The sequence below is a fragment of the Trichinella spiralis genome (genome assembly GCF_000181795.1).
Source record: "Trichinella spiralis strain ISS 195 chromosome Unknown Scfld2, whole genome shotgun sequence".
Lineage (NCBI taxonomy): Eukaryota > Metazoa > Nematoda > Enoplea > Trichinellida > Trichinellidae > Trichinella > Trichinella spiralis.
Window position 1 is genome coordinate 2,364,486 of NW_003526941.1, and position 27,414 is coordinate 2,391,899.

The 27,414-nt window shown below is 34.7% G+C and overlaps 6 protein-coding genes across 6 annotated transcripts; 3 read left to right on the forward strand and 3 right to left on the reverse strand.

The window, feature by feature from the left end:
- Positions 1-715: 715 nt before the first annotated feature.
- Positions 716-2,534, reverse strand: Tsp_03024 (hypothetical protein). Its single transcript, XM_003379312.1, has 8 exons — positions 2,503-2,534; positions 1,815-1,830; positions 1,732-1,782; positions 1,508-1,627; positions 1,270-1,304; positions 1,120-1,132; positions 864-898; positions 716-731 (listed from the first exon to the last, which is right to left on the reverse strand). Exons 1-8 carry the CDS (start codon positions 2,532-2,534, stop codon positions 716-718), a joined length of 318 nt encoding a protein of 105 aa, XP_003379360.1.
- A 2,924-nt stretch (positions 2,535-5,458) lies between these two features.
- Positions 5,459-6,324, forward strand: Tsp_03025 (hypothetical protein). Its single transcript, XM_003379313.1, is given in 3 exon segments — positions 5,459-5,527; positions 5,545-5,790; positions 5,833-6,324. 3 exon segments carry the CDS (start codon positions 5,459-5,461, stop codon positions 6,322-6,324), a joined length of 807 nt encoding a protein of 268 aa, XP_003379361.1.
- Positions 6,325-7,329: 1,005 nt separating this feature from the next.
- Tsp_03026 (hypothetical protein) lies at positions 7,330-9,074 on the forward strand. Its single transcript, XM_003379314.1, has 2 exons — positions 7,330-7,403; positions 8,918-9,074. Exons 1-2 carry the CDS (start codon positions 7,330-7,332, stop codon positions 9,072-9,074), a joined length of 231 nt encoding a protein of 76 aa, XP_003379362.1.
- Positions 9,075-9,651: 577 nt separating this feature from the next.
- Tsp_03027 (putative acetate--CoA ligase) lies at positions 9,652-11,860 on the reverse strand. Its single transcript, XM_003379315.1, has 6 exons — positions 11,825-11,860; positions 11,718-11,789; positions 11,281-11,340; positions 10,316-10,371; positions 10,213-10,239; positions 9,652-9,700 (listed from the first exon to the last, which is right to left on the reverse strand). The coding sequence occupies exons 1-6, from the start codon at positions 11,858-11,860 to the stop codon at positions 9,652-9,654; spliced, it is 300 nt and encodes a 99-aa protein (XP_003379363.1).
- A 1,184-nt stretch (positions 11,861-13,044) lies between these two features.
- Tsp_03028 (serine/threonine-protein kinase/endoribonuclease ire-1) lies at positions 13,045-16,853 on the forward strand. The gene is made up of 14 exons (XM_003379316.1): positions 13,045-13,312; positions 13,367-13,540; positions 13,616-13,790; positions 13,848-13,966; positions 14,202-14,403; positions 14,486-14,567; positions 14,635-14,716; positions 14,822-15,060; positions 15,521-15,683; positions 15,768-15,946; positions 16,011-16,158; positions 16,219-16,337; positions 16,415-16,538; positions 16,618-16,853. The coding sequence occupies exons 1-14, from the start codon at positions 13,045-13,047 to the stop codon at positions 16,851-16,853; spliced, it is 2,310 nt and encodes a 769-aa protein (XP_003379364.1).
- A 276-nt stretch (positions 16,854-17,129) lies between these two features.
- Positions 17,130-26,447, reverse strand: Tsp_03029 (procollagen-lysine,2-oxoglutarate 5-dioxygenase 3). Its single transcript, XM_003379317.1, has 18 exons — positions 26,392-26,447; positions 24,824-24,895; positions 24,626-24,747; positions 24,277-24,435; positions 24,114-24,215; positions 23,848-24,060; positions 23,635-23,792; positions 21,639-21,977; positions 21,478-21,579; positions 21,287-21,418; positions 21,116-21,228; positions 20,659-20,784; positions 20,464-20,599; positions 20,056-20,229; positions 19,671-19,802; positions 18,386-18,983; positions 17,494-17,748; positions 17,130-17,422 (listed from the first exon to the last, which is right to left on the reverse strand). The coding sequence occupies exons 1-18, from the start codon at positions 26,445-26,447 to the stop codon at positions 17,130-17,132; spliced, it is 3,282 nt and encodes a 1,093-aa protein (XP_003379365.1).
- Positions 26,448-27,414: the final 967 nt, after the last annotated feature.

The window sequence follows — 27,414 nt, forward strand, 5'->3', positions numbered from 1 at the left end:
GCCTCCGGCAAAATGTCGTAAATACCAAAATTTATCGAGATTTTCAAAAAAAATAGAGCAGGCTACGCCCCAGGCTACGCTTCAGGCAATTTGAAAAAAATATTTACCTTCAGGCTATGCTTCAGGCAAATTATATGCAAATATTTGCCCTCAGGCTATGCTTGGGGCTATGCCTCCGGCAAAATGTTCGTAAATTCCAAAATTTATCGAGATTTTCAAAAAAAAATAGCCGCAGGCTACGCCCCAGGCTACGCTTCAGGCAATTTCAAAAAAATTTTTTACCTTCAGGCTATGCTTCAGGCAAATTATATGCAAATATTTTCCCTCAGGCTATGCTTGGGGCTATGCCTCCGGCAAAATTTTCGTAAATTTGAGATTTTCAAAAAAAATAGCGCCAGGCTACGCCCTTAGTCTCGCCTCAGGCCGATTCAGGATACGCCCCAGGTTAGGTCGTCGAGCAGTTATATAGAGACCTCTCCTCTCCACCTATACTCACTCTCCTCTCCACCTATACTCTCCTCTCCACCTATACTCTCCTCTCCACCTATACTCTCCTCTCCACCTATACTCACCTCTCCACCTATACTCACTCTCCACCTATACTCACTCTCCACCTATACTCACTCTCCACCTATACTCACTCTCCACCTATACTCACTCTCCACCTATACTCACTCTCCTCTCCACCTATACTCACTCTCCTCTCCACCTATACTCACTCTCCTCTCCACCTATACTTGTACTATTATTATATATTATTATTACCTGCTCCTCACTTTTACTTATACTAGTGTAGTCATTTCCCATTTCGAATCATTCAAAATGGAGTTGAAAGTTAAACCTACCTTTCTTTTAATACTTACCTTAGTGCTTTTCTAATCGTTTCGATGAAAATTATCTGTAACAATAAAATTAACATTAAAGATACTTACCTGGACTTACAAACTAGACTATTGAATGCAAAAAATACCTGAAGATCACTTTAAGTTAACGGGTTTTCAAACAAAGCAACGTGTTCGAAACAATTTTTAGATTCAGTCCCAAACTGTTTCGATTACTTTTCACCAATTGCAAAACAATTCCTCTAAAATTTGTATAATTCATAAAAAAAATACTTACCTGAAATTGAAATCTAAATAAACTGATGAAAATAAAAAGTACAAAGTGAAATATGAGAAATTAAAATAAAGCGAAAAGTACAACAACCACATGAAACATAATCCATAGAAATAACAGTGCATTTACTTAAAACTTTACATTTTTAGTTACCTCTGTTCAGCTTCACCGGTAAATTTCTCTAAAATCTTAAAATTTACGTATTAAATAAATCACGTAAAGATGAAAAACTGTTTTCTAATTATGTATATAGTGTTTGTCTCCCTGTTATGAGCGTGCAAACAATTCCATCACTGAAACAGTAATTAATGATTAGGAACTAAGCAATGGCATGCCAAACAAACATATTTGGAACAAAACAAAAATTATCATGCACTGCTATGGGTCTTACATTCCTTGTTGCATAGCCAGTTTTTGTGATCATATCCATACAAATGATGCTGAACATTGTAACAATACAGTACTGCTTGCTTATTTCGATCAGCCTTGTCAGAACAGTAGTGGATGCCTTCTTTACTTATCTGAAATATGAAAAAATTGAAAACATGAATATGAAAAAGAAATTTAATATGAAATCTTAAAATCATTACATTTACCATTTAATTTTCATAATACGCATTTGTAGCATTCATTTTTAAGTGACATGAATATTGAAGCTGACGTCATCTGAAAATAATAAAACACCTATTTGTCTTTACCATATGATAAGAGTATCTGAAAATTTAGAACAACAATAATGATAAAAATTGAGACACCAATTAGTTTCCATTCAGCATATTTGTAAATTCATGCAATTGCCATGCACAGAATATTTGCAACACATTATCAAATATGACTTACCTCTCAATCACCGATGATATTGAAGAAAGAAATTCTAGTTGAGCGCATGCATGCTGCCATGGCTAATGAGCAAATGACGGACAATGAAGCAAGAAGCATTCTGAAAAGTAGTACAATGTTAAGTAAATTATGCAAATGAAACGACTTTGCCCCTGGTGAAACAACCTAATTTCCCGTTAGTATTAGTGAAATGGCATAATAATATTAATAATTCTATTCAATAACTATAATGTACGTAGTGTACAGTATAAATCAATAGAAACTAAAAGAAGAAAGAAAAAGCAGGTACTCTAATAACCGCTCAGTAACTAACTGAATTTTAATAAAAATTTCGCTTGCATTGCATTATGCAAACAAAAATTCTGCCGTTAGCAAAATAACCTGATTGTACTAATTTCCAATATTTGCATGCATACCATCCATAAATACAAATAATTTATTAATTTATAACATTGTGAATTACTTTTCAATTAAAAAATAGATTTCAATTTGAAATAAATGTGATTTGTTTATACATTCTGTAACAATTTTGCTTCTTTATCTTACTGGCTATCTGTACACACACGCACGCAGGGCATTTTTCCTTGGGATAAAAAAAATGTCTTAGATAAAAAATAAGATAAACTTTCGACACCTTCATAAGTTGAAAAAGAGTCGAAAGTATAATATTCAAATCATTCAAATAACTGTCTGCAAAAATGAAGAAAATGCTCATGAAAAATGGCAACTGCAACTTCGTTTCAGCTATAAATAATTCAACAGTATTTTCAATACTATTGTGAATTGTTAATACAACATTAAAATCAACAGTCAAAGAAATTCATTGAAATGTAAGAATAGGATAAAATTGAAAATAATAAATATAACGATGTGAAAAATTGGAATGGCTTTAATTTTAAAAAATGCTTATTTTTGTCAGAATGAAAATTAATAGAATTTAATAAATTTATAAAATAGAAGAGCAGAATAATTTTGAAAGTAATGCAATCTGTAGAAATAGTTTTTTTATACATGCATGCTTATGAAAGCAGTACAAAAACACTGTGCGGAATTTTCAATCGCAAGTCAGGTGGCTTTGTCGCTAAGTTAATTAAAAATTAAGATATAATTGCACCTTATCAAAGTATCAAACGACAGAAATTTATAATAAATGTAGTGAAAAATTTTGTCTTACCTTTCGCCTACAGTTTTCCAAATGCTTTCCGCGGCGTCGGCGTTTTCAATTCTTCTTCATATCTGAAAAAATGTCAAATCGGACAGTCGACAATTTTAAAATTCTCTCCACAACTGCAACTGATTATCGCCATTTACACATAATAATTTTCACATATGCAAGTGAATCTGTTTCAAGTCATATTATCAATAAAAAAGGTGTAAGGAATGAAAATTGAATATTCTGAAATAATGAAATGGAGATGCAATTCGTAAAACTGGCAGATTGAGTGAAGCAAACAAGTGCGGAGGCAAAACTAAAAATGGCGTTTCAAGCAGTTTGCTGAATTGTATATCGCATAGACAGTGCAAGCGTAACGTTACTTGACCTACACACACATATATACATATACATATACATATACATATACATATATATATATATGAAAATAACGATAAAAGCTGACGTAGTGAATAGAAATAATTTTAAAATTAAAAAATTCACTTGCAGAACCTAAATAGCAAAGAATTTAAAAAAAATGACCTTCAAGTTCAAAGAATAAATTTATGGACTTAATATGAGAGAACAAAAGAGGACAAATATAAAAATTAAATATTATTAAATAAAAAAAACACAATTCAGCAGTTCAGTGAATGGAATAAATGAGGTGGAAAGCCATTTCACCATTTCAGTTAAGTAGTGATAAAGCGATTTTCAGACAAGAGATTAATTTGCATAACAAGCAGATAGTCAACTCGAGCTCGACGAAGTGTGCAATAAAACAATAGCGCCGCTCACCTGAAATTTCCACTTCTAGTGGTCATTTTTCGTTGAACAGTTTAAGTTTTATAATAAGAAAGCTTGCTCTACGATTTGGATACAGTGACTGGCTGTAATTGGAAATTTCTTCATTATTCTAAGATAAAAATGAACAATTAGTGAATAATACTATGAAGCATTTACTTTGCAAAATTCAAAGAAAGCAACTTTTCACATTGTGAAATTAAGAAAAAATTAATATTTGAAACAAGTTCATATTATGATAATTCCATTTTTAACAAGTGAACACGTAAATAAATGCACATACATGTAAATACATTCAATAACAGCGTACCATTTCGCTTAGGATTAAAAAAAATTCAAGAATTCAAAAAAATGAAAGGATTTTAAAAATGTTGGCGTGTGCATATTGGACGATCAGCTTGTCAAGCGACTGTTGAAGCAGCGTTCATACTTTCTGACTGGTCAATTCACGTTCAACAGCATTGAGCACGCGATCAGCGTATGCAAATTAATAACCACAGTAGATTAAATGAGTCGAAGGATTGATTGTTGCTTTCATTTTGACAAATAAGTTTTTCTCCGTTGGGATGGCAATGAATAAGATGAAAATGAAACAAAAATTTCAATTTCAAATTAATTTCTTCACGAAATTCACCAAAAACATAAAAACAACAATATATTACATTTTTTTTCTCATTAAATGTTACAATTTAAAAATAAAATTAAAGAAAATTTTATTAACCTTTTTTCAAACTTTTGAAATAAAAATTTGGGTATGATAAATTTGAATGTAATTTTTTGGTTTCCCTCTGAAGTTGGTTGGGAAGGAAGTGAATGAGAGGAATGTGGAATTCTTTGATTATTTCTTTCTTTTTTGACACCTCCTTATTATCCAGTGGATTTGGGACGAGAAGATGAGAAAGTTGTACGCTTTGGAGTCAAGCAGCAGGCGAGTCGTTGATCACGCTGATCGAGGAGATCTTCGACTGAGGCGGATGTTGGTCGTCAGGCGCAAAAAATGCAGTGATCTCTTCGATGCTTTTGCCTTTGGTCTCGGGTAGCAGCTTGTACAGCAGCGCCATGACCAACAGCTCGCTGATAAGAAATGGCAAATAGCTGCACGACAAGCCGACCGCTTCTTTGAACGGCAAATAGGCGAGCACGACGACCATTTGAAATGTGAAAAACAAGAACGAGACCACGGCCACGGCCACCGAACGCACACTCTGCGGGAACAACTCGGACACGACGATCCAAATGATGCTGGAAGTGAGCGCGAATCCGACTTGGAACAAAAACAGACAAGGCACGGTGGCCACGCGGGCCGGATAACTGTCCAACTGCAAGCCGACTTCGACGCAGACCATCAGGAACACCAGCGAGCCGGCGGTCACTGCCAGGCCGGACAGCAGGATCACTTTCCTGCCGACGCGTTCAATCAGCGCCGTGCTGATCACCGGCGTCAACACGCTGCACAATCCCAAGCCCACGCTGGCGTACTTGGCCGTGGCGGCCGACAAGCCGGCTGCCACGAACATGGTCTTGGAAAAAGCTAGCACCGCCGCGATGCCGCTGAACTGCACTCCGAACGCGATCAGCACGCTAATGAGCAACGGTCTGCTGTATTGGCGCTGGGTGAGCAGTTGCTTCAGCAAGGACGGCTGTCCGGAGCCCTGGCCGTTGGGCAGCTGGGAATCGACGACCACCTCCTTTTCGATTTGTCGAATCTGCAATTCAACGCTCATCTGCTTGCGGTAGTAGGAGAGCGATTTCCGGGCCGCCAGTTCGTCTTTGCGGGTGAGGAACAAAAACCTCGGCGACTCTTCACCGTACCAGACAATCATCACTTGCAACAGGCTGGTCACCAACGGCACGCCCATCGCCACCGGCCACAGCTGGTCCGAGCCGAACACTTCGGGCAAGGTGGCCACCAATGACAGGGTGCTTCCAATGCCGAGCATGATTTGCAATATCGACCCGCACATGCCACGGTATTGGACCGGCGCCAGCTCGCTGACGAACATCGACGCCAGACCCAACGAGCCGCCCAACGAGATGCCCAACAACAGTCGACCGACGATGAACAGTTCGAACGAGTTGGCAAATTTAGCAACCACCGTCAGCACAGAGCCCAGCGAACACAAACATCCTGTGGTGATCAAGCCGCCCCGACGCCCCAGTCGTTCGGCAATGGGCCTGGTCATCAACGCCCCGACCACGGCGCCAATCTGCAACGCTGCGCTGGTCAACGACCACAGCACGGTCATTTCCGAATCAATCAACGAAACACCATAGTGAGCCGTGTAGGATTCGTTGATCCAGTGCTGCAATTCGACGGCGACGTTGTTGATCACCGAGTTGCTGTAAAATTGAAATTGCGCCCCAAGACCGACCGCACAGACCGTGATCAGCAAATTCAGCTTCACCTTTAGCATCGGCATTGTTTCGACAACCACTTTCAGTCCTTCTTTTTCCAAACTCGCACCTCCAAACGCAACTCGTCTGCAATTAAGCACAAATATCAATTAACCAATGCACATTGCCAGAAAATAACTGCAAGCAAAAAAAGAAACCCCTCGAAGCTTATTCTATTTTAATTCTCTCCTTTTCCACCCTAGCTAATAAGAACAATGAATCCATTTCCAGTTGAAAAACAAAAATATTGTCACGTATTTCTGGAAAAATTGAAAATACTAAGCATGCTGGGATGATTCTCAGAGGAAAGCTCAAGTTTCAATGCCTGTCACGATCGTAATTTAATCACGTTAAGTGGCAAAAAGATACGTCCGCATCTGAAGAAGAATAAGATGATGATGATGATGATGATGACCATGATGCTGTGATTTTCACAAATCACGATCAATGAGGAACAATTGAAAATGCAAACGCTGAACTGAAATGATCACCAACAGAAAAATCAGACATTTGCAAATTCATTTCAAGCTGCTCCACACCGCTTACTAGCAACAAATGTAAATGAATATTTCACAATGTGTAATCGTGCAAGCTCGGCAGTACATGCAAAAATTTAAACCAGGACAAGTTCTCAAAGGTGACATCTCATCAACACTTTATGCTACGAAATTTTCAACTTTGAAATAACTGTGATAAATGAACAAATACATACATATATATATGCACGCATTTCCCGTTCATCAAATAATATGCAATTATAAATGATGCAGGAAGGGGTGACAAAAACGAAATTGCTATTTTACACTGAAATGAACAAAGATGAAACGGTCATTGCATAATCGTCGGTCAACAAAATCCATCTTTCCTTATAAGCAAAGATTCACATATTATGAAATGTTTCTTCCGCAAATCATGCAAACGTGTTTGACCAATTTCATCACGCTTCGCAGCTCATCATCGCAGCCGCATTCTACAAGCCTGAATGTGAGCAAACTATTTTCAATTTAAATATTTTCAGAAAAATGCCCATTTCCACGCAACTGCAGCAACGACAACCAGATGAATCGATTTGCAATCAGTCAATTGCACGAGGAAAGTTTGTCCATTTGAAGTACTGAAAAACATTTGGAATATTCAAATTTCAACATTTCTTACAATGTTCAACTGAATGCAATATAAGAGGTGGACATTTTCAAGCATTCGCAATTCAATCAGTGGCGATCAGTTAGTTGTAAATAAACAAGTGTCATTGTGTAAAAAAAATTTGTTCACACGATTTGATTAGCAAACCAGTCGACAGAAGTTCCAAATTTGAAATTAATTGAATTGCACCGAACAGGGGTGGAAAATTTGGAAAACACTGCCGAATTAATAATTACCAAATTATGCTTGAAGAAATGCAGTCGGTCAACTTGTCCAAAAGTGAAAACTTTCAACTTTCAACCCTGCAGTGAACATTTGACAAATTGCTAATTTAAACTCGCTTGCAAATCAAAAATATTCAGTCAACCGTGAAACAAGCAAGCAGACAACAGACAACAACGTGAACAAATTTACAAATTTTGCACAACAATAAGCAAATTCAAAGAAAACACTTCTTCCACATCACATCAAATTTAAACAGATTTTTGCTTTCATTTGCTGATCTGTTTGAAATTTTGAACGAGAAAAATAGCACATTGTTACATGCAAATTTTCCATTCATCTTTTTCTCACCTACAAATGACAAATGCAATAATTCCAACTGTACGTTATTATAATGTGTCATGTTGAAATAATAATAAAAAATTTTCTTCTTGCACCACATGACAAGTGAATCAAAGAATTTATAAAATTGGAACAGAACATGTTATTATATGACTGCAACAAAATTAGTGTCAAAAATCAGTTCTCAGTTTTACTGTATGCACACATTATTGATTTTCGGCTGCCATGGAGGATGGAATTTTAAAAAATATCAAATTTAAAGCATACGTGAGAATGAAATTTGCATAATAGACGCTGCTTCAACAGTGTTCGTTCATGCTGAACGCAGTATTAATTGTGCTAGCCGTTCGATGATTGTCAAATTTGAAAATTCAAATTCAACCGAAAAATATATATATAAGTTGAGCAAAAAGCAAAATATCAACAATGACAACTGACAGCTTTTTGAAGAATGAAGCTCCTCCATTTCACAAAGCATAAGAAAAGTGAATCCACGTCTTATAGACTTTCAAACTTTCAATATCGTTGCTAGATGTTGCGAAAAAATGCTAATTTTCTACATGCTGCAAAGTAAGAAATATGAAATATGAAGAGAAAAAAATTCTTTTCTTTTGAGATTACCTCCTCCATCAGCGACGTTATTACATTGTGAAAGTTGTTTGAATATCAATAAAATGTATAATTTTTCATTTTTTTTGTAATGAAGCCGCTTATTCGAATTGAAGATTTTCAATGCGGCCAGTAAGATGCCACAAAAAAGCAACACGCTAAACGAGAGATAAAGCCATTCTTGTGGATAGAAATATTGCGTAAGCATTGAGTAAAAAATCAATTTTCCCAACATAACATTTTAATCCTATTAAATTTTTCAATTTTCACAACTCAAACTATTTTTGCTTTCAGGAAAATTTCAAAGGAAAATTTAAATTTTCAAACTGAAATATTTATGCAAATGCGAATCTTGAAAATCTGCTCATGTTGCTGTTCAATTAAGCATTTGATCAAAAAACATCACCTTCCGCATTACAGATATAAAAGTATCAACGATGATGTTCAATGACTGACTGACTGACTACCTTGGTTGACTTTTCATCGCTGATAAAAAAATGATTCAACACTCAAACGAAGAACATTCAAAACTGACAACTTCAATAATCTCAGCATTCTCCCACAGTAATTTCAAAAAAACAAACAAACAAAGTATAATAAATAAAACGTTTTTCTGTACTGTAATAAAACACTATCAAGCGATGATATTGGAAAAGTAATTTCATCGAACATGCAATCATGAAATTTTGAACCTCATCAAATCTTCATAAAATCAGCAATAGATTAACAGTTTAAATAAAATTACGGATGAAAATTAAAAAAATAAAGAAAAGCTGCCATCTTGAAACATTGTGCAAATTTAATTTCCTCCGAGATTCACAGAATAATATGGATAAATGTCGCTAATGTAAAGGAAGAAGAAAGTCTTCTTTTTTTTCAATAAACCCCAAATGAAAACGTTGCTTCATCTGCTTTTCGAATTTTATATTGAAATTAACTGAAAGATACTATGACAATCGTGCTGAGTGCAAGTGAATGAAAAATGAACTCAAATACATTGTACAATAATTCAAATTATGCGACACAGATCATAAATCAATTTTCACTCCATTCGCTTGTTTAGCTTGAAATTTAACACTGCATATAATCATAGTAAAAAAATTTGAATAAAAAACTATTTCACATTTTTGAATAAGAATCACGTATGAAAACAAGAAATAGAAATTCATCTCCACTTCTGTGAAAGAGTTGAATTTTTTAATTTGCAAAAGTTTGCAAATTGAACAAAATGAAAACTACTTCCAAGCACATACTGCGCATCAAATGAATGAATTAAATTTTCCTGTCTAAATTTTTTTGAAATTTAACAATGCTTGTGAAAGAAAATTGGCTTTCATCGTTATCACAAAAAAACAAAATTTAATAATTATTATTATTAAAAAAATATTCTCAGAGTTATTTTAAAAATCTATCCATTAATTGCTTAACTTACCAAAATTCAACGAAATTTTGGTTCACCAATTTCTATCTGGTTTGACAAAAAGCTTAATAAAAAAGCACTTTTATTTGCATGATGTTGTAAACGTGTGCACATGTGAACAAGAGCAACGTTAACGTTTCACAGACAAAATAAACATCCTGTTTCAAACGTGAAAACAAGGCTCATCGATATGCTACTAATAATAATCAAATTTAATGATAATTTCATATTAAAAATACAATGCTTCATCAATAGATCAATCAATCACAAACGGGTTCAACAACTCCCATAATTTTAAAAACAAGTGCAACAGAACAGTGCTCACAGGCTAAAAACAAAAAAAACAGTGCTAACAAGCTAAAATTACTTCAATTTGATCATAACGTAGATTTTTCCCATTAGTTTAATGCATGCTCAATTTTACCGATCAAATAATTAAGATATCTCTGATTTCATTATGCCAACAGAGGCCACTGTTATCAAATATTTTGGCAACTGTTTAGTAGAAAGTTCAAAATTTATCAAATTTTGAACTTTACAATCAAAAATAAAACACAATATAATTTCATAAACATTATATTGAAACCCAAGTTCTATACAAATGCAGAATTTCAATTCCAAAGCTAAACATACAAGATAATGTGGCATAATAATTTCTTTTTCAATTACCTAAACAATTTTGCCAGCTTTTGATTTATAAATTATCAGTGATAGTAAAAAGGGCAGTTAATGAATGAAAATTCAAATCATAAATTTCAGATAAGAAACTTTGAAAATATTCGCCCATGGAAATAAATTAAATTTCATCTTAAATTTAGCAAAATATATGTTATTAAACTGAAATTCATTCCATTAATTATTCATTGCATGGAAATTACGTTTTCCCACTCGGAAAATTAAAATTCAGTAACAATAAAAATAAGTTTGATCTAATATACCAACATCTCAAAATTGCGAAATGCAATATCAATTTTAAAAACACTGATTGCTTAAACTGAAATCATAGCACCATTATCTGACATTCCATTCTTTTATACTTCAGTAAAAAGCAATTTCGTGCATTACATGTTATTAACTCGTCTTTTACAAAAATGCAGTGAATAATTGGACACTGATTAAAACCGTAAAAGCATGTTAATTAAAGAACTTCAGTAAATTTTTTCAATATTTTAAATAATAAAGTAAAGAAAATTCTAATAAGATTCATTTTAAAAAAATATGTGATTATCCTATTCACCACATTCGCGCCGTTTTGTGTATTCATCATTTCTATTTCACGACAAAGTTGCGTATAATTCTTTAAAATGTACAAAACAGCAGCTATCGAAATGTAGTGTTCAAGCAATAAAAAACCATTTTAAACAATCGAAAATTCAATGTCTACTTACTGTACAAAATAATTTCATTTCGCTGAACACAAGCTGAATTAATGGCTTCCTTTAAATTCTGGTTGATAAAAATATGTAATTCAATTCTTCTTTTCAACACTGCAGGATTCTGAGGCCATAATTTGATACTCTACTTTATTATGTTGGAATTCTTCAGTGAATCAAAATGCGTAAACCGCTAAAACCGACTCTTAAACAACTATCAATGACTGAAACATAAAGTCTAAAAAGAGCGACATTTAATCTATTAAAATAGACAGTGTAAATTATTTCAATACCATTTTACTTCTGTTTTTAAATCCAGTTGATAAGCGAGAGGAATTGCACACAAAACTACATATTTAGAACTACGCAACAACTACATAATAATCGAATTTTAAATTTCAATTTTACTTCAAAGTACTGTAATGACGTCAGGTTTGATTCCATTTTATAGTACTTTATTTTCTTTTTGAATATCAAGTACAGTACTACAGTCCTTGAAAAGTTTTCTATTTGACAGCTTTGTTACTTTTTTCTCATTTTCTTATATTTTTTTATTATGAAAAAAATTTTTAATTTAAATGGGTAACTATTATGTTTTCTTATATTTGTAAGATATCTTTGAAAATTAAATACATTTAAATTTGTTTTTTATTGTATCGAATATTTAAAGTTTTTTTTCCACTTTGGTGTAGTATAATTGAATAACTAATAAATTAATTTCATGCGAAATGTTATTTGGAGTATTTAAAAATATGAAGTTATTTCAAGTTTCTTCACTTGGTATGCTTGCCTAATCTTTGCAGATGCAATTTAGAAAAATTTACACTACTTTTTGTTTGTTTCCTGTCATAATGAATGTGTTTGATTGAGTATGAACTGTACTGAAAGAAGTTTACACTAGTGAATTATTAATTTCAAATGTCTAAGATTCATTAATAAGTTCGACTGTATAGTTTGCTAGACTGGCAACAGTGTTTGCATAATGAACGCTTAATGTCAGCACAGTAATCGTTTCGACGGTATTTTTCTTAGCACAGTTGTTACCTTTTCAACTCTCGTCAAATATTGTATGGAATTTTAAAAGTATTTTAGGATAATGAACAATTAAGTCTTCAAGCCTCTACATGCTACTTGGCTTTTAAATTAACTGACAATTTCTCTTTATTTACATTTTCTGTTAAGCAAATAAATAAATGATAAACATATGTATGTACATATACTGTGTCATGGGACTACTTTTTATTGCAGCAAAGAGACATTTATTTACTGTGAACGGTGCAGACGGTGCGCTTTTCTGGTGTGCTTTTTGACTTATTGTTGACTGTCAGTCGTTTGCAGACTGATTTTCTGTTGTACTTTGTATACATTGTCCTTATGCTGCCCTGTTTATAGATAAGTAAGTGGCTTTTCTAAATTTAGAGATCATTTTCTATTTGTTCATTATGCATTTTATCATTTTTGTTTTCTCAAAATTTGTGCAACTTATTTTGCAGCTTATTCCATTTGTATTATCGAAATGCTGTTATTTGTAATGTAGTGATTGCCTTCCAAATGGGCTAGTCGCCGAAAAGAATGTTTTTAATATACTGTTTTATACTTCATATGTTTTATTTGGAACAAACGTGTCAATGTGCGACTGGAAGTGTAAAATAATTTTTCTATTGATTTGTTTTGCTTGTTCAGCAAAAAGTGACATTACGGTAAACTGTTACACTAATAAGTTGCTATTCTCAGTTGAATCATTTTTACATATTATTCAGAATGCAAAAGAAGTTAATGTGACACCGTCTAGTGACAGCTTTCGTGATTGCATTTTCATATCCACTATAAGTGGTGCACTGTATGTGGTCGATTCAATTACTGGAAATATTAAAGCTGTTTTACAAGAGTGTATGGGTTTGCTATCTTTTAAACATTTCTAAGTTCGTTGATATATATATTTCTTTTTAGCTCCAGTTTCGACTGCACCCTTGAACATTCGTAGTGTATTCACATTCTTGCCAGATCCACGTGATGGTTCCTTGTATGTAATAAATAAAGGTGAACTGAAAAAGCTTCCATTCACCATTCCAACGTTAGTGCAACTTTCACCCTGCAAATCCAGCGATGGCCTGTTGTTTGCTGGTAACCACTTGTATATAATAAATATATCCAGTGTTGTATTAAAGCTTCTTTAAAATCGCACAAGTTTATTAATAGGCACTAAACAGGATAGTTGGTTGGCGATTCACAAACGACCATACAACAATGTAGAAATTAGCCGCGTTGATGATATTGCCCAAAGAACATGTCCGGCTGCGTACAAATCGGCAATCTTTATTGGACGAAGTGAATACAGAGTGCACATGGTGGACAGTATGAATGCGAACAAGAGGTAGCTAAATAACTATATAACTTAATTTTGCATTTTTAAATTATTTTTTCGTTCCAGGTGGAACGTAACGTTTGTCGAATACGCCACTGGTATTATTCCAATACAATCTGACTATTCTTTCGAATATTATTCATCTTGTTCCGATGGATTACTCGTTACTGTTGACGCCAATTCAGGTTTGACAGAATTTCATTTTCTAATAATATTCATTTGTATAACTTCATTTTAAAATATCGATTATATGCATCATAAGTGGTCTCAGGTGGGCAGTTGTTTATACCTTAACATACAGTACTATTGACTGACAATCAAGTTTATGCAGAAATAGATTCTTTATAAGCACAAACAAGAAAGAAAAAATTATCGTATTAATTATATAGCATTGCTTTTTCATATGAATTTTAACTACAGGGCGAATTATATGGTCAAAGAATTTCAACTCTACCATTGTTGACGTGTATCAGTTGCAGTTGGATGGCCTGAAACGATTGCAGCTTAACGTATTTGGGAAAGATACGCTGGAACATTTTGTCGATCAACAGCTGGCTCAAATGAAAGATCAGATATCTCCCACAGAAGACGATACCTTTGTACCATCAGGCCGTACGCTGTAGTAAACGAACATATTGAATTAATTAGTAACTGTTCGGTTGATTTATGTTTAAATTACTCTTTCTTTTTTTTTCATTTTGAAGTCCATCAGTTTACATTGGTGAGCATTCAGATGGACTGTATGCATTGCCTTCATTGGTTGATGAAAAGACAGTTGTATTATCGGTAAATTGACAGTGGATTAGAAATTTTTAACCTTTCACACGTATGAAAATGAATTATATATATATAGTTCAATATGGATAAAGTTCCACGCATTGCTGGACCACATCCAGTAGTGGATCCAGAATCTGTTGCAGACACTGGCACGGGTCGTATACATGTGGATATTGATCGCCTGCGATGGAAAGTAAAGTATACGTTGAATGGCGAACAACCAGTTATATTTTTGGGTAATTATTAATTTTGAAGATATTAAGATGTTGATTTTTGTTTTCATGAAGGTCATCACGAGGTACCGTCTACAATGGAAACTCTGTTAGTCTTTAACAACTCTCCGAAGCCAACTTTGAATTTACTGACCGCTGCTTCTGATGAAGCGTACACGAAAAGTAGGCAACGATGGGTAAGAGAAGAAATAGCAGATACTGTTTTCAAAGAATTGTCGATCTGGAATTATTTACCGACTGTAGCCACGATTCTCGTCACTATTCTGCTGGTGTGGTCACAACTCTATTCTTAACATGACACTTCTTGTTTAATGTTGTCCTGCCTTTAGGTCAGATATGTGCTTTCTTTATCCATTGGAAAGAAGAGGAAATTTTGCAAAAACAAAACTGAAAACCGAGTAGGTCGAATACTGTTGTACAAAAACGAAGTTCTAGGGCGAGGCAGCGATGGCACCGTTGTTTACAAGTTAGCTGAGCGCTTTTTTAAAAAATATATTTATAAATTTTATTCTACTTTTCAATTATGAAGAGGAGATTTTGACGGTCATCCAATCGCTGTCAAGCAAATGATTCGCCATTTTGCATCTGTTGCCCATCACGAAGTGCAAGTTTTGCGTCGCAGCGATCGACATCCAAATGTTATACGTTATTATTGCACGGTAAAACCAGGCAGAACTTAATTCTTTGTTTTTAATATTTGATTTTCATGTTCTTTTTCTTCTTTTTAAGGAAAGTGACGAACAGTTTTTGTACATCGCGTTAGAATTATGCTCGTTTACTTTGGAAAAATACGTTGAGCAGCCTGAAATGAAAGAACTTTGCCACTTGCAACCGCAAATGTTGCTGAAACAAATTTCAAATGGTCTACAGTATTTGCATCAGCTTGGAATTGGTAAAATTTCTACTGATATACTGTGTTTATTTGATGTCGTTGTTTGAACAGATTTTTTTTATTTCTGATTTATTTTATTTTTAGTGCATCGAGATCTGAAACCACAGAATGTGTTGATTGCTTCTACAGCTGACAATACGAGAGCACTGTTGTCCGACTTTGGACTGTGCCGTACTCTTCATTCCAAATCATGGACTCATGGCTCAGGGTCGGTCGGCACTGTAGGATGGATTGCACCTGAAGTGATTCGACTGAATTTAATTGTATGTGGTTTTCGTTCATTTTAGTGGATCTTCCATTCATCTTCAAATTGTTGCACAATTGCAGACTTTTGCTTCGGATGTATTCTCCTTGGGTTGTGTTTATCACTATGTACTCACTGAAGGTGAACATCCGTTCGGTGATGTTTTCTACAGACAGGCAAATATTGCAGTTGGTAGATATGAATGTTGTCCTTCGAAACGATTGAAAGCAGGTAAATGAATCCCAAGAGAGGTTGCTTGCCATTTTTCATCATCATTTGCTGCTTTATCAGAGGAGGCGAATTTGGTGATGCAAATGATACATTCAGTTCCTGCTGCAAGACCGAAAATGGTGCACGTTTTGAAGCATCCATTTTTCTGGCCAAAATCAAAGCAGTTGTCGTTTTTTTTGGTAATTTTGAATCAGAACTGTACATCATTCATCATAAGCAGTAACTTTTTTTGAAAATTATTTATGCAACTGTTCAGGATGTCAGCGATCGTGTAGAAAAGGAAACTGCACAGTGTGAATTGGTGCAGCATTTGGAGCATCGTAGCAGTGTGATTGTCAATCGAGATTGGCGTCAATGCATCTGCCCACTCTTACAAGCTGGTAGGTATTGTTGCTATTCATTCATATATATAGTCTTTTTGTTCGTAGAAAAATATTTCTTTGTAAATATTATTCGTAGATTTACGACGTTTCCGCACGTACCGTGGAGGTTCAGTATGCGATTTGTTGCGTGCGATGCGCAACAAACGTCACCATTATTATGAATTGCCTGAGGATGTGAGAGAAGCGTTGGGCACCATTCCCGATGGCTTTATCGACTATTTTACTAAACGCTTTCCGCTTCTGTTGATCCACGTATACGAGGCAATGCGTGCGGTTGGAGAAGAACCGCTGTTCAAAGTTTATTATTATTGACCATTTATCGTGAATAAGCAGGATGTCTTCATAAATGGTTGACGTGGTGGCCGGCACTGAACTGCGCAACACACGAGCAACGTCGCATTTCTTTTACGCGCAAAGTTTTTCTTTGCAAACTTTTTAAAAGCATCAACAAACAAACAAACAAACAAGCTCCAGAACGGCAAGTGAGGTAGGTTTGTTTGTTTGTTTTGCAACATGCTTTCTCAGAACGGGTGTACGATGAAGTCGATTAAAAAAGAAAAAGAAAAATTGTGTTTATTTGTTCTGCTTTCACATGCGATTCATCAAATAACGTGAGCTACCGACGGTGAATGCACGTTCACCACGGTGACTGTACAAATGATATTTCAATTCGTGGCTAGTCTTGTAACCACGACAACAAAATTGACAATAGTACGCGTTGCGTGGATCTGGATAATATTTCCCTTGATATGCTGGCTTTTTTTCCGCCAAGACGGTCTCCTCGGTCGGCTCATCTTCGTCGTCTGAATCGTGCTTGTGATACAACAAATCCGTATACTTCGCAAAGCTACGACCGCATCCGCATTTGTATGTGTAAGTTCCTAAACAAAACAAAAATTTGCATTTGCACTTGGATTTGTTTCTATTTCACACGTCATATTTCTTTGCAAACCTTTGTGCTCTTCGCTGTGCGTTTGCAATTCGGAATAGAAACGAAACGACAAACCACATTTCGCGCATACATACGGCTCTTCGACATCGTGCACACGTTCATGTGCTTTCAGTGTGCTCAAATAGTTATAAACGAGACCACAAAAACGGCATTTGAAATTCTGTTGATCTGGCGTGTCCAATCTTTCCCGTTCCACAGTAATCACATCACTGTGGGCCAGTTGTTCTTGCGGTCCGTCTAGATCTTCAATCATTGCTAAAACTACGTTTAATAACTATAAACCGATATAAACAGCCAACAACACAACAAGCTATTTTTTCCGCTTACCTTACTTCAAAATCAAGCTGCTGTCTGACGAATGTTTCCCCCTCTCTCTTCTTGGCTGCTGCTCTTTCAACTAAATTATAAATACACCAAACGTTGCTACTACTATTACTGCTGCTGCCGACGCTGCAACTGCATTTTTCAAATCACAGCTGCAAGCAGCAGCATTTAAACCAGTTGTTGTTATCCAACAAATCAAAGCTGAACAACAATCGTCGAACCAATCAATGATTATTGCTTAAGTTGCAATGAACAAAATGCAATTTTATCACTGTTATTGCTAAACTGAAGCTTGTCAGAAAAAAAAACCAGAACCAAAAATAACATACATTCTTCATTTGCAAAACGATGCATTTTTCAACTTCTTCAACTTGCAGAACTTGGAAAATTAGTTGCACAGTCGACAATGTTTTTCACACAGAGATGTTATGCATAAAGTGAAATGAAATGACCAACTAAACGAAACATACATATATATATATACATACGTGATAATGATCATCTTTCGTTTTTTTTTATCGTTGATCGACAGACTGACTTTATTCGTCAATAAAATTATCCGAAATACCGTTGATTAAGTAGTGCACACAAGCCATGATGTGATTGCACTTTTGTTCAAACCAAGCTGGCTGTTTCCAATTCTGTTTTAGCTGCGTCACTTTGGTCAAAGGTGTGAGCGTGTCGACAAAAAGCACGTCTAAATCAGATTTTCGTCTGTGCAAATCTGCAGAATACATCACGACAATCTCGCTTGCCCACATCTGCAACTGATCCACGGCAGGCCAAAACGGTGTAGCCAAACGTGCCGATTTTTCCACTTGGTTCTCTGAATGCCAGTTTGCAGTGTTCAGATCTCTCTCCAACTCAGCACAAACATTTTGACAGTGAATGACCATTTCCATCAGATTGGCAAATACTGACGTAACTTCCATATCTATTTCAGCCATCAGTGTTGTCTGAAATTCTGGTAACGATGCCAATGGACTGCCGTCAAGATCGACCTCTTCGACTGATTGTCTTTGCATTAGAAGATTGCCCAAAAAGTCGATCCGTTCCAAACCGTCAGATTCCATCTCTTTTGCCAATTCGATCAATCTTCGAATCTGCCTGAACGTTCGTCTAGCTTCGAAAGGATAATTCACATCTCGACCTACTCGACTCATTTGCTAATCATCAAAAAAAAACTGCAAACAATACCAAATGTACTGACTGAATCAAGCTAAATTAAAAATACAAATATTGTAATTATAATTAAACATTATGCAAAGTACAGCATTTGAAAACGGATTAACACAGATAAATACGTGTATGTGTAGGTTGATTTACTTCAGAAAGGAAAAAAGCAAGGGAAATATAAATATAGGAACTGCTTTCTGAGATACAGTTCACTACTTTTGGCACAAATAAATCATAAAAGTGCATCTGCACAGAAACAAACAATTACGGATACTTTGGCAAGGAGTTTAAGAAGAGAAAACGTTCTGAAACACTAACAAGAACAGCAGATTGCTTCATTCATTTAAATTGTAGCACCTAAGGGCCATAACAAAATCATCATGTGTAACAGAATAATGAAAACAGGTAAGATCTGCAAAAACTTTTTGTGCATTTGTGTCGGTAAATTAAAAAAAACTATCATACTGTGAGCAATCAGGGATCAACAAATGAAACTAAAATGTATCGAACACCTCTAGTAGTGGGCAGTCCTTCATGCATATGAGTCAAACGACCTGGATGCATGAGCGCCCATCCTACTGGAGAATTCGTCACGGAACAATTATACCGAACGTAACGCACACCGCCACCCTTAAAAAAAAGAAATAATTATACATTTTAAATCATAATTATTCTACTACTTCGAAATCTTCGCCCGCTTTGTTCAAAGCGATATCGACTGTGTACGTAGATGCATCGTGGTGTGGCCGCAACGCTGGCTGCTCGTCCGGTTTATAACGCACAACAAAATTCATGATTGCATGCGGTGGCTAAAAACAATCATTTTAGCAGAATAAAATTCCTGTCATTTAGAAACGAGATAACCTTGCTGTAATAGCCTATGAATGTCTTTTCTTGCACTGGACGAATGTATTCGTCCAAAATGTTCAGCCAGTGACGTTCAAAGTCAACCTGATTCATGTGAATATCTCGTGTTGGAACATTCTCATAACCGCCTGCAAGTCGACTGTCCTAAAATTATAAATTTACTTAAATATAAAGCAAAAATTCAATGTTCAATACCAGATTAGAACCAGAAGACCAGCGACCATAATTTTCCATTACTGCAATCATCTCTTTGCAAAACTGCTTAGAAAATAATGGAAAATGATACACATCAGGGCAAGGCAATTCAAATTCATAATCGTTGCTTAGAGTATCCCAATATTTTTCATCCAAATATCGTTCTTCCCATTCCTATTGCAAAAAGTAATAAACTTATTATGAAGACAACATATATCGGGTATTCTTCCTACTCTTCTGTTTTGGAAAATATTATAAAAATCTGCAAAACGGTTCAATGGATTGTAATTATCAGAAACCATAATATGACCATATTTTTCCGTGTTGTCCACGTACATGAAAAAGCCCTAAAATTTTCACCGACTTCATTCATCAACGTTCGGAAAAAATTATTCATTCATTTCATACCTTTTCCCGACAAAACTGAGTAAATGACATGTCTGGGTCATTTTTTCCATTGTAAGAATAAGCGCTGAGTAAAAGACTCAGGCGATCTTTACGAATCAAATATGCTGTACTAAAATGTGGAATATTCCACAAACCTCTAAAAATACAGTACGTGAATTATTATTACTATTGTTACTAAAAGAAAAGCAATTTTACAATCGTTCACGCTTAGCAATTGAAATATAATCATCTGATCGTGCATAAAAGCCGTCATCATTGAGGGCACCCCAAAAATTTGACCACAACGCTTCTCCACGGATCATCATTGGTGCTATCAGAGATCTATAATTTTACAAAATAAAAATTTGTTAAAGCACAATTTTGTACAAAGTAAAATTCTTGTGTTGATTACTTATTCTTTTCTATTAACGTTTTCAGAGTGCCGGGAAAATCAATTCTCGCTTCAGCATCAACAACAAATAAATAATCACAACCGCTTTCCAAACAAATATCACTAAAATAAATTATTAAAAAATAATTATTTATAACGCTTCAGAATACGAAAATCAAAGATGCCTTAAAAGTTTAAAGTGAATTAAAAATTATGTGCTTGACTTTCGCTTACAGTAATATTATTGACAAAGTATTTGTTTTCCTGAAATTCAATACTTACACTGCTCGATCTCTTGCATTTCGTTCAGTCAAACTAATCGCAGAATCCGCTTGCACAAAATGGTATTCTCCGTCCATTAAATTAACAAAATGTTCCACCTTGACTGCATGAGGCTCGACCTTGTTGAAGATATTCATTAATAATACGAACAACTTATTAGAATTTGCTTACTCGATTGAATATAACAATACCGATACGTGATTTCGGATAATCTAGACGAAGAATACTTTCAAAATATTTATCCAAAAAGGGTGTTCCGCTATTGATAAAACATGCCAGTACAACAAATGGAAAATCATTTTCCTAAATAAACAAAAATGTACTATTAAATAATTAAAGGGGGAAAAACAAAAAGCCGTTACATTATCCGAGTTCAACTCTAATAAATCGTCGTTACAAGCTACGCAACCATCAGTGGGATTCCACCAATTACCAATATAATTGCCAAGATAATTCAAGTGCATCTTAAAAGAAAAATAACTCATTTAATTTCAATAACAATAAACGTCAATAACTAACTAACTTTGCTCTTTCCATTTCCGTGAATTATTACTGGCTCTGTCCCATACGCCAAATTTGCCAAGCGAACTTGCCGCATTCGATGTCCACTTGGAGAAAAATCCAAGTCGACATCGTCCACTGCTCCATGGAGATTTTGAAAAATTGCTGACGTTGAATCCAATTTAATTTTATGTTTTTCACGCAGAGCTGGATCCAAAAATATATGCGTATAGTAGAGCTGATCGTCGTCGTCATCCCTCAAAGATCGCTCGGTTATGATTTTGTAAATATCGGGTGCATAGCCGATGAATGCACCCGAATTCAAATATCGCTTTCCCGACTTAACAACAGGATATTCCACCTAGAAAAAAAATAAACACTGCATTTCCATGAAAAAATGACCACATGCTTTTGATATTACAGCCAAGCTATCATCAGGCCAACAAAATCCCTCGGCAGAGAATAACACATTCGCACCAGATTTATAAAATCTTTCCAAAATTATTTCTGCATTCGCATTTATGACAACGTCGTATCTGAAATGCAACCGCATCATTTGGTGTGATAAGAATTATCTAATGGCCAAATCACCCATCAACAAATAAAATAATTGCGTTCCCATCGTGCTTAAATTCAGTTAACGCATCACGAAGCAAGCGGACTTTTTGCCCACCGCCAACGGTACTTTTCACATCTCCCCCATACCACGGGGTATTCAAGCCCAATACCTAAAAATATCTTTCAACTATATGTATTCAGCTTTATTCTATGCTTCATGATACAAAAAGAAAAACAAAATTTTTTTAACATTAACAGTTTTAGCATGATTGTCCTGTGGTGAAAATATTTGAAAAAAATGCATAAAATATGCATAGTAAAATAAGAAAAATAATAACTTCGTTTTATGCAAATACTGAATGTCAAATTTATAAATTGTACGCGCGCTTACGCTGTAATTTAGAGCAAACTGACGCAGTGATCTCGTTGTACGTAAATATCCGTCTGTTTCTTCAGTTGCTACAGTAAAAACATGCAGCTGATTATCCGAACTGACTAAATTTGCCCTGCTGACCCAAATGAAACCAAAAATAAACCAGATGATCATAATGATTGAATAGAATACTTTCTCAACCGGAAAACATCTCATGCTTTACCGTATGCAAAGATTAGAAGGTAGCTTTTTTTAACAGTAAGTTGTGGCTGTCCTTCACTAATAGAGTGGGATATTGTTGAAAACAATTTTTGTATTTAATTTTCCATTATTTTCAAAATAATGCATTAAATTTTCATTTTTCTTTAACAATGGTTAGCATTATGGAAAAAAATTACGGCATCGTGAACTTTTTCTTAGTTTCCATTTATCTTTATCCTTTATGTAGAAGTTGAACATCATATGAATGGTGTTATACACTCCGAAGAAAATATATAGTCGTGTTTCTGAGAGAGTCCAATATATTTTGCTGCTGATTATACCACAGCAAAACGAGCAATTGGTATAATAAAGAAAACTATTATATAAGTCAAATTTCAATTTTAATGTATATTCCTGTTCAAAATAAACGTAAATGTGCTGTTTAAAATATTAAACCCAATTTTCATTTATCTTGAGCAACTGGCAAGAGAGTTTCCAAAGTTTTCTAGCGGCTTCGTCGTCCATAGCGGCTGCGCTTGGTGTATCTTTTCTCATATTTCTAAATAAAGTAACCAATTTTTTCATATTGTTTGGATAATTTTTTTTTAATTTTTATTAATTCTTCATCTTTTTTCTTATTCATGACGAAATAAAAAATAACAATACTACTGGTAATGCTAGATCGTACTGATACAGTAGGCTAAATGTTTTCAGGTTACATTAATTTAATGAAATGCAAACATCATCTATGAATGTTTGAATGAAATAAATTTGATTTTAAATGAAAAATCTATGTGCTATAAGAGTTTTGGTTGAAAATAGGTTTTTCTTACTCGTAATAATTTCCCGTATCCTCGCCGCATTCATCTGAGCATGCACAGTATACCGTTGTTTGAGAACCTTGATAAACTGTACGGCAGAACAGATGTTGCAGTGGTCGAATAATAAAAGTGTGAAATACAACCATACTCAACCAATTATGGCGCATCAATTCACTTGGTACTGGTGTTCCAGGGTGAACTATATGAACCGTAACACCCGTACCTAACAGTGAAGCAATGAATGAGTGTAAAATTTAGAAAATTTAATCTTTCTTCACCTTTAAGTCGATGTGCCAATTCTCTAGCGAACAGCATGTTGCAAAGCTTGCTGTGAGCGTACGATTTGTATTGTTTGTAACCGTTGTCTGACATAAAATCATCAAATTGAACTCCTTTGCAAAGTCGGTGAATGTCAGAACCGAGAACTATGATTCTGCTGGGCGTTGATTTTTTCAACAAATCCATCAAAAGATAGACCAAGTACATGTGACCTGAAAAAAGGTGTTTAATGTATTCAATTTCAATTATTGTTGTCAAAATTTACCTAAATGATTAACACCAACAGTTTCTTCGAAGCCGTCGACAGTTGTTCTCTTGGGACCCCAATAAGCCGCGTTCAGTATCAAACAGTCCAATCGTTTTTCACCTGAAGATGAAACTTAATAAAGTCAACTTGGTACAATTGTAAATGAACATTCAATTGATACGTTTTTTAAATTCGTCGACAAAATCTTCTATCATTTTTTTGGATGACAAATCAATCTTGAGAACGTAACCCCTTGGTCCATGGTGGATTGTCCAAGCAATGTCGTCCAATTTTTTCTGCGCTTTTCTCACATCCCTTGCTCCCCAAATCACTTTTCCACCTGAAATTGAAAATATGCAAAGTTAACTGCGCCAATTATCGTTATTCAACGAGACAACAACACTGCCGAGATGTAGATCAGTTGCGCTCAAGCTTCTCGACACTGTTTAATGTATGCATATGTCGAAGATCTTTGCTTTTGCTTGTTACAAAAGTGGGAAAGTGCTGAAGAAGTACAAATTCGAAAATACCTCTTGCACAAAGATCCTCCGCAGTAGCAGCACCAATGCCGGCACTGGCGCCAGTTACTAGAACAGTTTTTCCACCCTGAGGGAAACGAATCCAAAAAGAGCAAGATCGGAAAATGAAATGCCTGTATTATAGAATAGAGAGGAAATGGAAATTAATGAAATGGAAAATCACTTCACATGAAATGGTACGTCACTTACTTGACCGCCTGGGAAATGACATACCAGACGAGCACGCGAACGGCGAGTATAGACGAGCAAAGAGGAATAAATCTGAAAAATAATTATTATTCAAAATAAATAAATAAATAAATAAATAAATAAATAAATAATACTTTAACAGCTCGCCGATAAGAAATGAAATCACCCAAAATGGTACAGAATATTTCATGACTAAAAATGTTCGACGAGCAGCAACAGCTATGAACGACGGCTAAACAGAGTTGCTAGTGTTCATCTGACCTCTGGAACTGCGAACCGGTCGTTTCGCTAACCCAAAAATGGGTTCAAGGCAGGTTTATCATTTATAAGGGTCAGTAGCCTTTGCAAGTCTGGTTTCTGCCATGCAAACCGGAGCGTTGCTGCCAAAATAGCGTGCTTTAACAGCAACAACAAAAAAGAATAAATCACAACTTTTCGCAAAATATGCAATGGAAAAAAGTGTAATGGTAATAATTTTTCCAAGTGGAAAATATTTCCAATAAAAATTCAAAATATCTTACAACACTTTAAATTGCCTTCTGGTCAGTAGGTACAGTCTATTTTTTTTATAAACTCACTTCACTTCGTCGATTCAAACATTTCCCACACAAAAGATGAAACAGTTTTATGTTTCAAAGTTCAAATAAGACAAATAAACAATAGTTTTACATTAATCTTTTAATGGGTTGGCATGACTTGTAATAAATGTTACAATTTCTAAAACTGATTCAAGTTTATAAGTTGAACAAGAATCGGTATTTTTCCAAATTGACAGCAGTATTTTATACTTCTATCTCAGAACTGTTGAGAATAAGTTGGTGATATTTAAAAATGAAAAAAATTATTCTTTTAATAATGATTCGATGGTCCCATTGAATATTGATCAAATTAAATGATTGTTCATATTACATTGGCTTTAATGTTTTATGGATTTTCACATCAGTGTTAAATAAATATTTTTCACAGTTCAATTGTAATAGTCATGCTTTACAACTTTCATTTCTGATATTGAAATTGCTCATCATTGTTTGACATCTTCCAACATTGCATGGCGTGAAACTTGATTTTCTCAACACTGTTCAAACACAACAGTGTGAAAATATCACAACTTGCATTTTTTTTAAATTAAAATTAACAATAATCATTATTATCAGATATGATAATAAATTAAAAAAAAGTTTTTCTTGGATAAAGTAAACACTTTTCAAGTATGAATTTTTGGATGACTTTTTTAAATTATTTTTTTACTGTTTTTTATTGATTTTCAAGTATTATTTTGAATACTTGAAATAGAGGGAAAAAATAAAAAAAAATGGTATTATATTTTTGTATGAGAAAATTAATGGAAAAATTAAATTTTAATTTAGAACTTTATGTAATTTTCAAATGCTTTGTTGTTTTCAATTAATTTGCTTTGTTTTTTTTGGGAATTAAAATTTATTTCATTGTTCAAGTTCTACTGATTGTGGAATGAAGATTGTTTGATTATTTTTGAAATCTGTTTGAAAAGCTGTCAATCGAGAATCAACAAGGCACAGTGAAGTTGGATTGCGTTGGTCAGATCATACTGGTCTCCAAATTGAACAGGATAATTTTCAAGGTTGAATACAGTTGAATTGCGCATTGCGATTGGACAAAAACGAGAATCGTGATTTGATTTGATTTGCTGTTGATTTTAAAAATGCAAACTTGTTTGAAAAAGTGGATTTTCAGTTATCTTGTAGAAGAAATTCACTTCATTAGCATCGGATGAGCGAGTTGAATTGAATAAGAAGCAAGTGCTTGAAAAATTGAAATAAAAGATACGAAAAGTAGTACATCATTAGCATTGAAATGAAAATGCTATTTATTGGGTTTGCAATATAGACGACCGGTTGTTAATTTTGGTTTGTATAATTTTCTTCATTTTAAAGGTTGTGTATTGTGGTGTTTGATTGAAAGATGGAATTTGAAAAGGTTTTTCAAATATAAATTTCAACAACCGTAACTGTTGGTCAAGATGACGAGAATGATTGAAAGCTTAGAGAGAGAGAGAGAGAGAGGTGAGTCATCATTGATTGGAACAACAGTGGACCGGTATGCGAGGTGAAAAAGCGTAATCTTTCTAGTATTCGAGACGCCTGGGCAAACAATGGCCGAGCGAAGCGAGTTCGCGTCGATCGTTCAAACTGCACGTCCGGAAACAGTCATCAAATCGTGAGAATTTTAAAAATAAACAATACAGTAGGAAAACATTTTTTGAATTTCAACTTCCAATTGGAATTTGCATTTTTCCTTTTCCACTTCTATCTTCTCCGCAAGCTGTGCATGTTGGCATTTCCTGTTTTGAAATTGTCCCTACTACCGTTGTACAATGACCTTGTTTTGTTGTCCCTAGGAACTACTAGTGTAAATGAGGCCAACATTGGACGATGACAACTTGTCCAGTTGGACTGCCGATGCTGCTGAATCATCCTTTCGACGACGACGCTTTTAATAATTTTCAAGGTCGTGCTGCTGGTTGGTGCTGCTGATCACCGCTAGGATTTTCTCTTTTTTATATTACATTTTTCAATACATAATTTCTCCTTTCCATCCACTACAAAATCCAA

Bases quoted from the DNA above. Each gene is read 5' to 3' on its own strand.
- Tsp_03024 (XM_003379312.1), bottom strand. From the start codon at position 2,534: ATGCCCTGCGTGCGTGTGTGTACAGATAGCCA. The intron at 1,628-1,731 runs GTATTATGAAAA...AGATAAGTAAAG, and splicing joins AAAATGAATGCTACAAATGC to AAGGCATCCACTACTGTTCT. The intron at 1,305-1,507 runs GTAAGACCCATA...GTAAATTTTAAG, and splicing joins CTGGCTATGCAACAAGGAAT to ATTTTAGAGAAATTTACCGG.
- Tsp_03025 (XM_003379313.1), top strand. From the start codon at position 5,459: ATGCCGCTGAACTGCACTCCGAACGCGATCAGCACGCTAATGAGCAAC. The intron at 5,791-5,832 runs GTCCGAGCCGAA...CACCAATGACAG, and splicing joins ATCGCCACCGGCCACAGCTG to GGTGCTTCCAATGCCGAGCA.
- Tsp_03026 (XM_003379314.1), top strand. From the start codon at position 7,330: ATGCCCATTTCCACGCAACTGCAGCAACGACAACCAGATGAATCGATT. The intron at 7,404-8,917 runs GTTTGTCCATTT...TTTTGCTTTCAG, and splicing joins CAGTCAATTGCACGAGGAAA to GAAAATTTCAAAGGAAAATT.
- Tsp_03027 (XM_003379315.1), bottom strand. From the start codon at position 11,860: ATGGAATCAAACCTGACGTCATTACAGTACTTTGAA. The intron at 11,341-11,717 runs GTAAAATGGTAT...TACATTTTAAAG, and splicing joins AACTGGATTTAAAAACAGAA to AATTATACGCAACTTTGTCG. The intron at 9,701-10,212 runs GTTTGAAACAGG...GATTATATGCAG, and splicing joins TCGATGAGCCTTGTTTTCAC to TGTTAAATTTCAAGCTAAAC.
- Tsp_03028 (XM_003379316.1), top strand. From the start codon at position 13,045: ATGTGCGACTGGAAGTGTAAAATAATTTTTCTATTGATTTGTTTTGCT. The intron at 13,313-13,366 runs GTTTGCTATCTT...ATTTCTTTTTAG, and splicing joins TGTTTTACAAGAGTGTATGG to CTCCAGTTTCGACTGCACCC. The intron at 14,568-14,634 runs GTAAATTGACAG...ATATATATATAG, and splicing joins AAAAGACAGTTGTATTATCG to TTCAATATGGATAAAGTTCC.
- Tsp_03029 (XM_003379317.1), bottom strand. From the start codon at position 26,447: ATGCGCAATTCAACTGTATTCAACCTTGAAAATTATCCTGTTCAATTT. The intron at 24,896-26,391 runs GTATGATCTGAC...ATTATTTTTCAG, and splicing joins CCTGTTCAATTTGGAGACCA to ATTTATTCCTCTTTGCTCGT. The intron at 24,748-24,823 runs GTAAGTGACGTA...TCTATAATACAG, and splicing joins GTCATTTCCCAGGCGGTCAA to GCATTTCATTTTCCGATCTT.